At 40.5% G+C, this 15649-nt stretch overlaps 1 protein-coding gene across 4 annotated transcripts; it reads right to left on the bottom strand.

Moving 5' to 3' along the window:
- Positions 1-4997: 4997 nt before the first annotated feature.
- On the bottom strand, positions 4998-14035 carry asb14a (ankyrin repeat and SOCS box containing 14a). Of its 4 annotated transcripts, none has more exons than XM_085274595.1 (14): positions 13926-14035; positions 13720-13780; positions 11720-11898; positions 11357-11406; positions 10338-10472; positions 10093-10251; positions 9735-9980; positions 9419-9590; positions 8434-8539; positions 7994-8173; positions 7444-7572; positions 7228-7356; positions 5646-5799; positions 4998-5559 (listed from the first exon to the last, which is right to left on the bottom strand). In XM_085274595.1, the coding sequence occupies exons 3-14, from the start codon at positions 11857-11859 to the stop codon at positions 5381-5383; spliced, it is 1779 nt and encodes a 592-aa protein (XP_085130721.1). In that variant the 5' UTR covers positions 11860-11898; positions 13720-13780; positions 13926-14035; the 3' UTR covers positions 4998-5380. The 4 variants fall into 4 exon arrangements, with proteins under 4 accessions (XP_085130721.1, XP_085130722.1, XP_085130723.1 ...); XM_085274596.1 differs by having other exon boundaries at positions 11357-11403; XM_085274597.1 differs by lacking the exon at positions 4998-5559 and having other exon boundaries at positions 5655-5804.
- Between the last annotated feature and the right edge of the window lie 1614 nt (positions 14036-15649).

The raw sequence follows: 15649 nt of genomic DNA, 5'->3' as shown, positions 1-15649 counted from the left end.
CGGGGTTATTGGAAGCATAAGTGTCACTTTTCCAAATCTGGTGTTGGTGATGCTTGAGCCCCTTTCAGACACGTGTCGCTTTAACATGAGTGTTCCTCACGGTTTCTTTACAACGCTCCCACTAGAATGATGGCGAGAGCTAAAAGTACAACACAATGTTTACTGCATCATAGAAAAACCCAGTATTGTGAGCAGTGTAATCGCACTTTGAACTGCCGTCTTCCATAAGAGCAGCGTCTCTGTGCATCTGTGAGCACTGCTGAGAAAGCTGTTCCTGGCCCTCTTTAACCTTACTACATTATATAAACTGAGACCTCTACATGTCAGAGCTGTTTAAGTTATTCTGTTGAGCGCTAAGAAAGTCACATACAGGACTTTGGCTCCGTCTGTGAGTGTCTGAAAGGGTGCTTCAGATCTGTATTCTTAATTTATTATTGTCAACAAATGTCATGAAAAAAATACCCAAAACACTGAGACATACCTTCCTTATCCTGTAGATACTCACAACAGCAGGTGTGTCAAACTCATTTTAGTTCATGGGTCACAAAATGCCCAGTTTGATCTCAACTGGGGCCAGACTGTTTAGACCATACATCTAAGACACTTCCGCAGCCCCCCCCCCCCCTTTTTTTTTTTTAAGTGCAAAAGAAGTCAATTCTGACAACAGATGAGATGTTTTAGTGATTTTTGGTTTTAAAATTTGATTTCTTTACACAAAAAAGTTTTAGAGATTTTATTTTTTTGTAAACAAAACAACAACATATTTTTCACTTTCCAGACATCATGTCATCAGAACTCCAGGAGTAGATGATTTATTTATCGTTTCAATGGAAAAACAGTAAAATCGGGGTAGATTGCGCCTTCTGGCGGGCTTGTTCTGGCCTCTGGGCTGCATGTTTGACACCCTTGCAGCTACAGCTAGAAATGAGTCGTCCCCAGCAAGAGCGCTGTTTACACCAGTTACATTAATAACATTTAGAAGAAACTCAAGTGTCTGCACGCTTCCCCTTAAAAACATAGTAAATGTGGGAATAGTAGTAGTTTAGTGGCTATTCTTGAGCTTCCTCAGATGATGGGGTTGCTGATTCCTTATTTTAAGAACTTTTCATTGATGTTTTAAATACGAACCTACGACCTTTTGATTGCCTAAAATGATGTCCCCACAGGGTCAAGTCTTGTGTGTAAGGGGTCAAGACTTGGACTTCTACTCATAACACATAACACTTAAGATGGCCTGAACATGCTAAAGCAAAATAAAAAACTAATGCTCATGGGCTTGGTTGCTCTAAAAAGAGAAACTTCACAAATCTCGCTAATTTGTTGACAATAATGAAAAATAAAGAATAACAACAGCCTAATTCTTTAAGTTAGGGCTGGGTGATGTGGCTGAATAACCATATTCAGCATATATTATACACAGATGAGTGACAGATAAAAGGAAAAATATGCACACCTACAAGATCTGGTGAGTGAGATTTGGTGAGGTTGTCCTTTAATTTGTCACCCTTCTGTATTTCATAACACAGAAAACAGGCAAAATCACACAGAAGTATTAAATTCATGTTCATTGAGCTCTTTTTTTTTTTTTTCAACTTTTATTTTTGAAGCTTTTATTCTATAAAAAATATTTTTATAGATGAAAACACTGAATTATCACCCAGCTCTGTCTCAAAAATAATATTAAATATATATATATATTTATTCCCTCTGATTGGGCTACCGATAGCCAATTGTATTTGTCCATTTATGTCTCTCCAACTGGTACCTGAGGCTGGGCTTGATGCAGCACTGCCCCCTGCTGGACAGCCACAGGAACTTAACCCCAGGAGCTGGAAAGAGAGAGAGAGAGAGAGCAAATATGAATATTGTATTTTTGGTTTATGAAGGTGATAATTTATTTTTTTATCCTGCCTTTACCTAAAATCTGTGGGTACATGTTCTTGTCTTTTACATGGCTCCCCCACCCCCTCTCAATGTATAAAAGTTTAAAGAAATTTAGTGACTCTGAGACATGGTGTGTGTGTGTGTGTGTGTGTGTGTGTGTGTGTGTGTGTGTGTGTGTGTGTGTGTGTGTGTGTGTGTGTGTGTGTGTGTGTGTGTGTGTGTGTGTGTGTGTGAGTGAGAGACGTTGGGAGCATTGTTAACAGTGTTTTTGGAGCCAGCTGAAGTCTGATTTATTTACCAGATTTCAGACTTGAGTCGGCTCGCTGAGCTCCTGAGCTGTTTGTGGGACACTCAGGTGTGTGTGTGTGTGAGCGTCAGAGCCATCTTCCGTTCCTTTCACTTCATGTTAAGGGAGCTGGTGAAGAACTGCATGCACATTAACGCCCTCCTGTTTGAGTCTGTTTTCACCACCACATCAGACCGCCCTCGTTCCAGTCGTCTCTGAGTCTCAAGGGGCGATGGGTCCACGCGTCCTCTCAGATCATGAGATTTCATCATGGATATTAGCCTCAGTGATTGATCGGACTTGTTTAGCAGCATTCTCTGCCTCTGCCATCGTCCTGACTGTTTAGAACAGTGAAACTAAGTGAGATTAAATCTTTCCAGAAGCTTTTGGGCTTGTGTTGTGATTCTTGAAAGCACAGTCGGGGAGGGGTGGGGGGCGGTGTGACAGAATTAAAAGACTCAGTAAAGTAAAGACTCACTCATGTCATCCAGTGTCTGAGTTCAGAGTGAACAATCAAGGAAAAAATTCACCTCTGGGCATTTGGGACCAGGATCCAACTAAACAAACACACTTTAATGCCCTCCAGTCACAGTTTATCCACAATTCATCCTCTCAAATCTTATTTCCTCCGCCTGGACTTGAAAGCAGGGGAGGAAGAGTAAAAAGAAAACAGGGGTTGAGGCAACAGGTGCTTTAAATAAATGAGACCCAAAAAAGAAAAACAATCAAAAGTGGGGATTTAATGAAAAGCTTTAGTGGCTGAGTCTGTTGATAGTCATGGAAAATAGAGAATTGGGCAGGCTGACGTGGCTGAAAAGCAATATTCTGTCTGTCTTACACACAAAATTGACAAATTAAAGGAAAAATCTCCACAACTACAGTAAGGCCTAACACCTTGCTACAACACTTGGAGTTTCCTTTAATTGTCCTAGTGAAGCGAATTCCTTACTTTGAAGCTCTTTTTAAAATTATGTCAAATAATGGTGTTTAGTGCAGCCCAACTACAGTGTGTGAGTGCAACAATGTTCCTATATAACTCTTATATTTAGCCCTGCTTTTAATTAAATTTGTAAGTAGAATAAAATGCAGGGTAAGAGTCCTCCTTTCATCATGCTTTGTACATTCCAACTGTGCCACTGCTCTTGTAAACATGGAGGGTAAAAACACTCCAGCAAAAGATGCACCTGTGCGTCTTCTGTTGGTGCACTTTAGAAGCTAAAACTTGCTTTAAAATCATGTACTTGAGATAGATTTTCAGGTCACAGGCAGAAGGGCAGAGCGGGTAAGAAGGCATGAAATGGAGAAACGACAGAAACCTTCAAATTCTCTGCAAACATCAGAGACCCTCTCCCCGAAAAAACAAATGTACCACAACTGAAAGCAAGATTTCTACATTTACATACTTAATTAGGTACACCTGTTTAGCCGCTAACCAGCCAGAGGCATGTAGACATGCTCCAGACTACCCACTGAAGGTGATGTAAATGATTTTGAACATGGTATAGTTATTGATGCTAGACAGTATTTCAGAAACTTCTGATCTGCAGGGTTTACAGAGAATGGGCCAAAAAAATTTATCCCGCTTTAAGGCAATTTTACTCCGGATGATACCATTATTTATTCAATAAACATCATTTTGTGTTAATCAAGTTTTAAACTTGAAACTTACACTGATTGCTGGAAAGTCTGCTGGCCATTAAACATAATACAGCTTTAGTTTTAGGGTACTTTGTCTTCACTTCTCAGGTCCAGAAGCTGTGCAGCCAAACTTCTACAGTTAAACCTGTGTTGATGCTTCAAACTCAGGAGCAGTCTTTAGATGAGACTTTTTTTCTTTTTTTTCCTGGTGTGACATAGAATTTCCAAAAAAAGCGGGGGAAAAAAAATCTCTTAACTGAAGTGAGAGACTTTTTTCACCAAAGCACCCCAGCAGGGGTTATCCCAGGTGCTGGTCTCTGTGACCTCTGAGACATCCTGTCACCTCTACTCCACATCTGCTGTTACATAAGGTCCTTCAGCCGACCTCAGACCGCTTATGGAAAGTTTTTATCAAGTCGTTTTCTCAAACCTTTCAAAATATAATCTCTGACTCAGTTTATTTCACCAGATTTTCAAATTACAGCATTATTATGTTTATTTTTGCTGTCATTGTCATAAATCACCATGTTAAATACTGACATCAATTTTATACTCTTACATCACATTTTATACATTTACACTTAGCAATTTAAAGCAATATGTGTATAAAACATGTAATCTTATATTGACGGGCTATTATAACGTAAATATCCAGGACATGTGGTAATGTGTTTGTACAGTCCCGCACATTATTTGGACATGCAAAAATATTAAAACTAATTAAAAACACTGTGGAAACTGCTGTTTTATCAATACAATAGCCTACAGATCTCTAACCTTACTGTACACCTGTGTAGCATCAGTAAAGACAATGGGGACCTGCATCACACCTTTCTTTAGCAGATACCACGTGTTGTTTTCCAAAATAAATAACCTTACAAAAACCAGATGGTGCTTGATTTTTTCTAACGTAAACTTAAATACAATAATTATAAAATGACTTAATAATACATTATAGTTTCTTTGATGTAGAAAACATTAATTTTTTTATTTGTATTTTTAAACCTGCAAATGTTTTGTTTTATTTTAAAAATGTGCATGTGTACAATAACATATTCGCACAGTTGGCTCTCGGGGCAGTATTTACTTTTAAGGGAATAGTATAGTATGTTCTACATCTTCAGTTTGTTTGTTGTTTTTAAATGTAAATGATTAAACAAAACATTATGCATCAGTTGGTAATGGATGATTGTATTGATTTGTAAATGACTTGTCATGAACAACTCGAGCTTATTATATAATATTATTCTGCATTATATTTGTAACTAACTAGACTCACTTTTTCTCTTAAAACACATTTTAGAGTCAAGGTGGAAAAAAAGGCAGATGTGAAATGTAAGAGTGAGGTCAGAGGTCAAAGGTGACACGTCATATTAAGAATACACCAGCATCATTTCCTAATTGTTGCCTTTGACCTTCAATCAATCCATCTTTTCGAGCTGTCGTGTTTGCGAACGCTACCAAAAACACATGTTTTGCATGCTCCTTAATTTCCCCCCATTTTCTTTGTGAAATAAAAATATGCACATTTGTATGTCAGCCTAACACGCTCCTCTTTTAGCCTCTAAATTATCAGCCCGGATTGCCGCCCCACCGGCCCCGCAGCAGGTTGTACTCCCGGTACAGGATGTAATCCTTCAGCCGCTCCGGCAGCGGCACGAAGCTCATGAAGACCTGGGACCGGAGACGGAGGCGGCCGAGGCTCCGGCGGATTCGCAGGCGGCAGAGATGCTGCAGGCAGCGGGTGTTTTCTGAGAGAGCAGCGGAGGAAGTGAAGGCCATCGGTGAGTTCAGGATTTTCCCTCTGAGCTAAGAGACAACATCTAATTTCAGTCACCTTGCAGTCTGCAGATGTCCGGCCACTGCTTCTGCTCCATCAGAACCGCCTTCAGTTTGGAGCACATGGTCACGTGATCCACGTAGTCCAGCAGGACACGAACCACGTGGCCCGACAGGTGTTTCAGCCAGGAAACTGTGATCACCTCGCAGAACTGCGCTGACGGACAAACGGAAGAGCTTTTATTTTATCACTGAAAACAAACAGAGAAGGTTTGCCGTCTGAGTCATGATTACCTTAAACCTGTGATCTGGAGAAAGGAAAATTTGGCTTTTTGTGGAAAGTACCATGTTCCTGATCGTTTTATGTGTCCTTGGAGAACAATTAAACAAAAAAAAAAAAAGAAAAAATCTACATATAGACCTAGTAGTTGCTTGGGGTTGGAGTTTTCACTGATGATAAAGAGGCTGAAGTTCCAGCAGCTTGTAGTATAAAGAACAACTTTATTGATTGACATGCGTTTTAGCCTATTGCCTTAGGTCATCAGCAATATATTGCAGACAGCACTTAAAAACGACATGTGTGGGGTATACTTTAAAATATACCTTAAAATGTCTGTCCTTTTAGAGAAAAGTGTCACATCTCTTTTATTTAGTCTAGAGCTCATTTAACAAAACTTGACCAAAGTAGCTTAGAGACAGGCACATTTACATTCCAGGTCTCTTAAAAAAAACAGTTTTAAAATACATGAAAAGCTCAAAGACTTGTTTTATTGTGTTAACTAACTACTGTAGATTGTAAAAATCATGGTCATTTAAATAGTCATCATTAAATGTGTTCATGATTTTCAAATTGATGATTCATCTCATAAGTCATGGTACACTGCTCTCCCCTACGCAAACTGCCCACCTGGGCTCAAGACTGCCATGAACTGAAAACTGCTAGAACATTAGCGTGACTGACCACAGTGAAGTGAGTTTTAAATAATTATGGGCTGACAGGTTGTCAACCAAGAAAGAAACCCCTGCGCCAAAATTGACACTTTCAAGCTCAACTGAAATTTGTATCTACCCACATGGACAAGCTAAATACCTTGTGGAGAAAAGTTTTATGGTTTGGGACTGTTGGACAGAATAATAAAGAGGGAAAAATACTTTCACACTCTTCAACTCCATCTCTAATACAGAGCTAGATGGTTGAAACTTGGACATAATTGAGTCTTCCAAAAGGACAGTAATGGTTTTGGGATGGATGAAGTGGGTTAACATTAAGTTTCAAATCTGTATGTGCACTTCGACCCTGTGTGGATAAGAGAAAATCCAAAATGAATTCAAACTTGTGCAAGTCATTAAAGACTTATGCCGTACAATCATTCCACCCTGGAAAAACAACAGTTCAAAGAAATCATGAAAAGCTTGAAATTACCATGGCATTCATTCCCATGATGTGTGCATAAACTTCTCACAACTAGTAGGTGAAGTTGTGTCAGAAACCTTTATCTCATTTAACACTGGTGATGACTTCGACTGATCATAGGACTATTTTGGTGGTGAGATTTTTAAATATCTTGGCTCACCTAGAGAAACATGCAGGTTTTACTTCCATCTTTTATGTACAGCCTACATGTCACCTTTTATATTACCATGGTGTCTTTGATCACACTGTCACTCCATCCCTCATAGTCTTCAGGGATGTGGGGTTTGTTTCCATAGGGACAGTCAAAGCAGCGCTCCACATTGTAACCATAGTTACACAGCATCCTGAGAATCACCTGACACACATGACATGAAAACACGATAACATGAGTGAAGCTGTTGAATCTGCAGTAGAGATGTACTGAATAAAGACGGCGGCTCACCTCGTCTTTGAAAGCGTACTGCAGCGCTGACGGGAAGTGAGTCGTGTTTATCCTGGCGTAATAGTTGACGTTGGCTCCGAACCGCAGCAACAGGTCCATCAACTCATAGTTGCCCATGCGCAGTGCAACCTAAAAAAAACAGAACGCTGAATCATAAACAGTGGTATTATTTTCTTTCCTGATGAACAGACCCAGATTCAACCACCCAGCTCAGGACATTGTACCAAACCTTTAAGGAAGCCACGCCCACATCCACAAATTGAGGTTTTGCTTGCATATTAGGGAAGAACATTAGGTGAGATATCTGGGTGTCATCCCAGGAGGAAATTTTAATCCTCAGATAGTCAGTGTCATAAATTTCTGGCAAATTTGTTCATTTTCTGCATACATTTATGATGAAAATGCCTTTTCTAATGTAAAGAAACCACATGATAAACACACGCTGGTATTCTGCTGCTTCTTTGATGTTTTAATTTGAGAAAAAAAGCATGTGGAGGGCACATGCCCCCCACCCCACCCCTGAGATCAGCACCTGTGCTTGCATTTGTACCTGCAGACATTTGACCGGGTCCTGGTTGGTCATGGCTCCGGCCTCCAGCAGCAATTTTGCTGACGGCATATCATTATTAGAGACGGCAAAGAAGAGAGCTGACTTCCTCTCATCATCGTAGCTGCGGCGAACCCAGGGGTGGAGCATGTAGTTGGGGTCGTACCCTGCGTCCAGCAATACCTGATAGGAGTTTGAAGATGAGGGAACATCCAAACTGGGAACTTTTGCACGAGTAATAAAAAGAAGTCATTCTAACATGATGATTTAGCCCCAACAGACCCAGACATTTCACACTATGAAATGAAGTTGCTTTGTTATATTGTCACCAACAATCCCTCATTTAGGAGAAATCTCTCTATATAAATGGTAGAGCAACAAACACATGCTGTTTACACCTACTTTTATTGATTATAGAAACACCCATAAACACACACACACACCTTGATGCAGTTTGTGTGTCCTCCTGCAGCAGCTGAGTGAAGGGGACTCATCCCACTGTCATTTATGTCCCTCATAGAGGTGACAGGAAGCAGTAGTTGCAGAGCTCTGACAGCAAACACACAAAGATACACATTTTTCATGCTTTTTGATTTATTTGCCGAGTTCAAATAGTGTGCAAAAGACTTGAGCCACCGCTCACTTCTTTACCATAACCTGCTAAAATGGGAAACAGGTGCAGCGATTTACTGAAACATGTCTAAACACACATGCAAATATGGTAAAACACTCTGTTCGTACAACTCCAATGAGCTTGAAAGTCAGAATTTGATATGAAGAAGAGTTCTTCTTTAGATGTTGGATGCCTTTTGTTCTGTTCTCTGACCGTTGCTGATGACTGCATTAACCTTCAGTCTGAGTAAAATAAGACTACCACCTTGGGTCTTGGACCCATGGTTTATGAGTTTTGGGGATGTTTATGGATTGTCTTGTTTTGTATTTTTCATAATCTTGTATTTTGGTTCTGTATCCTGTGTTATTTAGTCTTCTGTTTATGGTGTTCTGTTTACATTCCTGGGGTTTGTGTTGATCCCGTTTCTGTTCCTTTAGCTGCCTGATTGCTTCAGTTGATAATACGTTTTTGATAACCCCCTTAGGTGTTCCCATTCTGTCCCTCCAGTCTTGTCTCTGTGTTATTTCCTGTCTTATTTTGATAGTCTTTTGTCTCATGTGAGTTTGGTTCTACTTTCCTGTGTTTCTTGTTTTTGTTTTTCTGTGAATTAATAATTATTTTAGTTTTTTCAATTATGAGACAATGAGGTGACAGTGCTTTTTCTATAGTTTTAAGGATTTATATCTTAGGTGTGGTGTCTATGATAATTTATAGCAGCATTTCTTTGTAATGTGGAAACCCTGAGATGTTTTTTGCTTACATAATCATAAATGCATGCTTTATTAAATGTTTTCAGAAGACATTTGAACACTTACTCCAGGTGTCCTCGGTGAGCGACACGGTGGATTGGCATGTGTCCCGTGTGTTTGGCAACGTTGGCATCGGCACCATATTCCAGCAGGAGGCTGATGACGGCTGGATTACCAGACGCTGATGCTTCATACATGATGGATGCCTCGTCCTGTGCCTGAGAGAAGACGTCAGCACCTGCAGGACAAGCAACATGCTTTTAAAGCCATGGTGTGTTTTCTTCTCATTAACCCAAGATTAGTTTCTTTCTCAGCTGAATCTAACTCTGACAGTGACTTTCCAGCATCTAATGGACCATTATCTAGTTGAAGCTTCTATCACCTTTCTTCAGCAGAATCTGCACCACCTCTAGGTGACCTTCCTGAGCTGCTAGAGCCAGCGGCGTGAGGCCATAGTGGCTGCGGGGGTCGGGCCTCGCTCCGGCCTCCAGCAGCACCTTTACCATCTCCATTCTGCCCAACCGTGAGGCCTCGTGGAGGGGCCGACGGCCATGGCAACCCTCCTGGTGCACGTTGGAGCCACGCAGGAGCAGCAGCTTCACCAAGTCAAGGCGGTCTAAGCGGATCGCTGCAGACAGGCAGAATCGGACAACAACAAACATCACAGAAAAAGCTGTGAGTTAGTGTCTGAATCGGTGTTAGATCTTAGTATTGAAGTCTGGAAATGCCATGCATCTTACCCACAAATAGCGGCGAGTCCTGGTTGTCATCCTGGATGTCTGGGCTGGCTCCATGTTTGAGGAGGAAGGAGGCATTTTCTATAAGACCATGTTCTACTGCGAGGAAGAGTGGAGTCTGACCTCGCAGCGTGCAACACTTCACTGAGTCTGGGCCTGAAGCTGGAAAACAGGTGACAGATTAGTTTAAATAAAGGCCATCATCACTTACCACACATCTGCACAGATACACTGAAGCCGACACAAACCTTTGTACGTGAGCTCCAGGATGCTCTGGTTGCTCTGAGATGCTGCTTCGTGAAGAGGCGTCCAGCCTCTGCTGTCTGCCAGTGAAAAGCTCTCTTTCTGTCTGACACACAGATCCTTCAGGAGCTTCTCATTACCTGCAAGGATGGACATTCATACAGAGTCTCAGTCTGCAGCATGTAAACATCAGAACCACTTTTTGTTGTTTTATGTGAAGTATACTGTGGTTCAACAAATATATGTCCTCATAGAAAGAAAAATGAAGAAGAAGAACAAAACAACAATGCTGGTGCCTTTAAAGCACTCAAAGTCATCTGCAGCACCAAATTAACAACAAGGACAGTATTAAAACAGGTTTAAAATACAGGAGAAATGATTAAAAACAGATGGTAAGTGGTAATAAGTAATAAGTGGTAATAAGTCCTAAAGACAATGTGCAGAAGGTTGTGTTGGGTCTGAAGCAAGAAGGAGGAGTCAGGAGAAGAGCTCAAGCTGAGCGTAAGAAACAGAAAGATGAAGATATGCAGGAACCAAATCACTGAAAGGTGGATACTTGGTATGTTGGGGAATGGGGAGTCCATGAAGCTGGATAGGATGGTTAGGTGTAAAATGATCAGCAGACAAGATGATTCAGAGACTTTTAACATTATGGGAAATATGGACCTGACAACAATCCATACAGACAACAAAAGGGTGTATGTTGGAAAGTGAAACCTCAGAGCTAATGAGAATAACTTGACTTTTATTGTGACTGGGCTGATTGAGCGTCATCCAAGTGGTGATGGCCTGTAGGCAGGAGGTGAGGAGAGGAGGTGGCACATGTTTTTTTTTATGTGCCAGGGAAGAAGATGCAAATTCTTAGCATAAGAACTAAGCTCACTGATGTTGTTCAAGCAGTCACATGCTAGACTGCATTATGTCAAAGTCTTTTTCTTATTCCAGTTCTGAAAAAGAAAACAAAGCTTTAGCTTATTTTTTTTATTATTTAACAATAAAATCAGAAGTGTTCATCTTGTCTCACCTTGTCTAATAGCAGTGAAGATCTTACTGATGTCTGCAGATTCTGAGCTGCTGGAAAGAAAAAACAGAACAAAACAAAACAAAAACCCCACCACACTCAGTTTCCATCTGTTTTTTCTTTTACTGGCGCTATGTGATGTCAAAGAGAGCAGATCTTGAATATGGCCACATATCAATCACAAGAAAGCTGCTTAAACAAATTTGTTTCAAACAGAAAGCAAACTGAGTGGTTCAGTATTATTTTAAAGAGTGAATCATGCATATTAAGGATTCCAAAAATAAAAAACTGAAGCTGAATATGAGCACAACAAGTTCCTTAAAACATGGCAAACATCTGATTTTTCCAGGTATCTGCTGGACTGACCTCCTGTCCTCCCGCGTTGTGGCGTTTCTGTGCATCTCCTTCTGCTTGTTGCTCTCCAGCAGACTCTGTTCAATCATGTACTGAGTGGCTGCATCATCTTCATCATCCTCATCGTGAATGCCGAACCGATCAAGCTCCATGATGCCAGAATAAATGATCGCGGTCAGACCAGGTGAATCCTGCGTATTTAAATCGGGTCAGAATTTAGTCAATTTCTACTTCCTGATGTTGAAACCGGGCTGCTGAATTAAAGAGGTCATATGTTCATATTAATGGAAAGAAACCTACACAGGTCATTCCAGACACCAAAGACGAGCCTTTGGCCATGGCTCTAAACAGACCTTGGATCTAGCTTACTTTTCTGAGAACTTAATCAGATTACTTAATCTGTGAAACCAGTGCAAGAAATTTAGAAGCAAACACTTTGCTCTTTGATTTTGTAAAATAATAAAAAATAAATAAATAAATCATCATTTACATTTAAAACATGCAAGATTCGACTCAAGCTGTGGACCTTTTATTGAAGGTCATCCATCTGTCTACTGTCAAACTAAAGCTTTTTCACAGTGTTAACCTTTCACATACACTCACCTTTCTGTTTATTAGCAACAGCTGTATGCTTGCTTATTCATGCAGCATGTGGCAGCACAAGGAGAAACTGATAAATCTCAGTGATTTTATGGTACGACTGCTGTGGCTGATCTGGAGTTTTTCTCCACAAAAAGTTGTTTTAACTCAGCTTTCCCTTACATTTTTCTTGTTTTGTTTGGCCTCAATGTTCAGTTTAATTATTGATTTTGTCTTCTGAGAATCCTGCTTTTGTCTGTCTGTGAGCTAAATGGAATTTATGGTATTTATATAGTACCTTTCTACTCAGCGGAGCACTCAATGCACTTTTTACTGGAGCGCTCATTCATCCGATCATACAGCACTTTTATCTATGCCTGAGTGCTTTCTAATTGTCTGATTAATGCATCAGGGCAACTTAGGGTTCAGCATCTTATACAGGGACACTTTGGTACACAGCTGGAGGAACCACTGAACCACTGACCTTCCAATTGGTAGATGACCCACTCTACCACCTGAGGCACAGCTAAATGTCTTATATTTTATTATTGTTTTCACCCTGCATTAGTCCCAGTTTTTTGTTTTTTGTTTGTAAAAGGCAAAAATATGCCTGAGCCCAGGAGCACTGACATTCAATGACGTTATAATGGAATCTTTTGGAGGTCATTGCAAAAGAAAATAATATTGGAGCTGTGGAGGCTAATATTCCAAGAAAAAATATTCAGAGTTTCAGTGACTAAAGTGTTAAAATATGGGAGAAAAAACATTATAGTCATAAACTGATGTGGTCTAAAATTAAAGGTTCTTATCTAAGAAAAATACTCAGAACAAAAAGCAGCAGGAAGTGCTGTGGAGTGATTGTTCCAGGTCTGTGTTTTTATTCCTGGAAGTTCTTGAAAGTTCAAAATAATCTTCTGTGTCCTCAGGAACACAGATTTCCTTCCTTTTTATTTGTTTGTTTCTGAGTCACCTGAGAGCTGAAAATTGGTGCTACTCAACACATTATGCTAATTTTCAGACACATTGTTATTTCTGGACTCCACTCACAGATCAAAATAATCTTTGTTTAGCCTTTTCTTGGCCTTAGTGCATCCCCTCCAGTCATCACCTGACCGAAACAAGTTGTTTTAGCTCTTCCCACTTTTAAGCCAAGTTTCTACTGATTGGCTGCCCCTCATTAATGTTACGTTTAAAAGCCACAGCAGGTGAAGTGTCTGCGATGAGCATATTAAGGATGCCCGCTCTTTGTGACATCATAGAGAGCCAAGAGTTGAAACAACAGCCTGGAACTGAGTGTGTACTACAGCGTGAAGCAAGATGCTCAGGAGACAGGATGCCTGAGTTCACCAGACCAGTTTAAAACTTTAAAGTAAAACCATCATCTCATTGTAGGTTTGTGAGCTGACAGATCAGATGTCACCTGTTTCCTTTACCTTGTGGTTTGGTGTTGGGTTGGCTGAGTCCCTGCAGATTCAAAGTTGTTGTTGCTGAAAGCTGGCAGAAGGAGAAGGAGGAGGTCTGTGAAACCAGAGCTTTATGTCCACACGGGTTCTCTCGATAAAGCTCCACAGCTTCTGTGTCCTTCAACAATATATGTTCATACAGCATGACTCCAAATACACACATGCGATTTACTCACCAGATTAACACATCTGCATCAGAGGCGTCTCACGTGTGTGACAATCCTGCAAAGCTCAGGCTCAGGGCCTGTCATGTTTCCTCTGTGCAGCTACAACACTCTGGCTGAGAGGACGGGGATCTGACACCAGTTACTATATTTACCTGCTGTAGACAGACAGCGTGACACTGCAGGGTGGTTAGAGCTGTTTACCCTGACACACTTCCACCCTCCAGTCTGTTTGGTGTCTGCTTCTCATTGTCAGCTCGTCTGCCTGATTTTGTTGACAATTTAGAATTAAAAAAGAAACTGTTGACACAATCATCAGAGTTTGCCTGAATTTTGTTATCAAATTATCCCAGTTTAAAAAAGCCCAACACACACCTCAGATTTGCCTTTTTTATTTTTTTTAAAGAAAACGTTCTAAGCTGTGTTCTTCAAATTGTTTAGAGCAAATATCTGGTACTGTGGCAGGACTCCAGCTGTGGACCTGCCTGGCGAGCTTCACGACGCTGAGCTGTGAGCACAGACCTCACTAAAGGTTGTCAGCTGGAGGTCAGTTTGTAGGGCTCTGGCAGTGCTCCTGCTTTCGGACCTGGCACAAAGGAGCAGATACCGGTCCCACTGCTGGGCTGATGACCTTCTATGGCCCTGTCTGGCTCTCCTTGTAACTCCTCCACACTCTTAAAACTCAGCTGGAAGACAGAGTAAACCACCTGATGGCACTGGAGGAGCTGGACTAGCCTGCAGGCACCACCTCACACTATTAGTGCCAAGGACGCAAGCATAAAGCAAAACTAGACAAAGCAGTCAGGAGGGACAAGGAGAGAGCGGTGGTCATGGATTCAAAATGGTTTCTGGATCCAACTTGTTATCCATGAAGTTTAAACGACTTGGTGTCATGATGTGACTTTTATTTATTTTAATCAGTGCAAAATGTAATTCAAACTTTTTCCACCAGAGGGCAGCGTTTCACCGTGTTTACTGAGACGTTATGAGCTGTTACCGTTAGGCATTTCTTTTCAAAAAAATTTGTTTTAGCTTGAAGCTCGTTCTCTCAAGAGGTATTTCATTTCTCCAGGGCACCACCATCAATGAACGTGTTTTTAATGACCTCCTTAAATAAAAATGACAGACTCACTGCAGCATCTGCTGTTACAAAGTGGTATCAGACTAAAACCACAGACAGCACAGATACAGCTTTAGTTTATCTCCTTGGAAATTAAGTCATAGAAACAGCTTTTATACCATTTTTAAAAGAATAAGTACCTTTAAGTGTAGTTTTTATTTTTAAATTCACTTCTTAAAATATCTTTGATTTGTTTGTATTAATTGTGTAACACTCGTAGTACCAAAGTAACTGGAAACCTGTTTTTTTAAAACTTAAAAATAATAATAACACAGGTTGGGCCACAAAATGCCATCATTTTGTGAAACGTGCAGCACTTTTAGATTTTTTCTTCTTCTGCTGAACTCAAAAGCTCCTTTTGGGGGATAAACCACTGGAAGACTTTGCTCAGTATAACCCAAAAACATGTTCTTTTTACATTAAGGGGAGGTCTGTATGTCTTCACTTATTTTTGATCCACAGTATTATGACCCAGCTTTCTGATCTGAGATCAGGTATAACTGTGTCTACATTCAAAATCAGTGTCAGAACCTTTATATTATCCCAGCCCTGTATTTAATGACTGTATGTGTGTTGACTCGCCCACATATTTTAAATTATTTACGTCACATGAAAG

This window comes from Mchenga conophoros, linkage group LG5 (assembly GCF_057382185.1).
Source record: "Mchenga conophoros isolate Kocher_MC1m ecotype Shallow Benthic linkage group LG5, M_conophoros_male_GT1.1, whole genome shotgun sequence".
Taxonomy (NCBI): domain Eukaryota; kingdom Metazoa; phylum Chordata; class Actinopteri; order Cichliformes; family Cichlidae; genus Mchenga; species Mchenga conophoros.
The sequence above is the reverse complement of the archived record's forward strand: the minus strand, read 5'-3'. Positions and strand labels throughout refer to the sequence as shown.

Coding starts and splice junctions, on each gene's coding strand:
- asb14a (XM_085274595.1), bottom strand. CDS start 11,859: ATGGAGCTTGATCGGTTCGGCATTCACGATGAGGATGATGAAGATGAT. Junction 9,981..10,092: donor GGACTCGCCGCTATTTGTGG/GTAAGATGCATG, acceptor GCCTGTCTGCAG/CGATCCGCTTAGACCGCCTT. Junction 5,560..5,645: donor GGACATCTGCAGACTGCAAG/GTGACTGAAATT, acceptor CTGCTCTCTCAG/AAAACACCCGCTGCCTGCAG.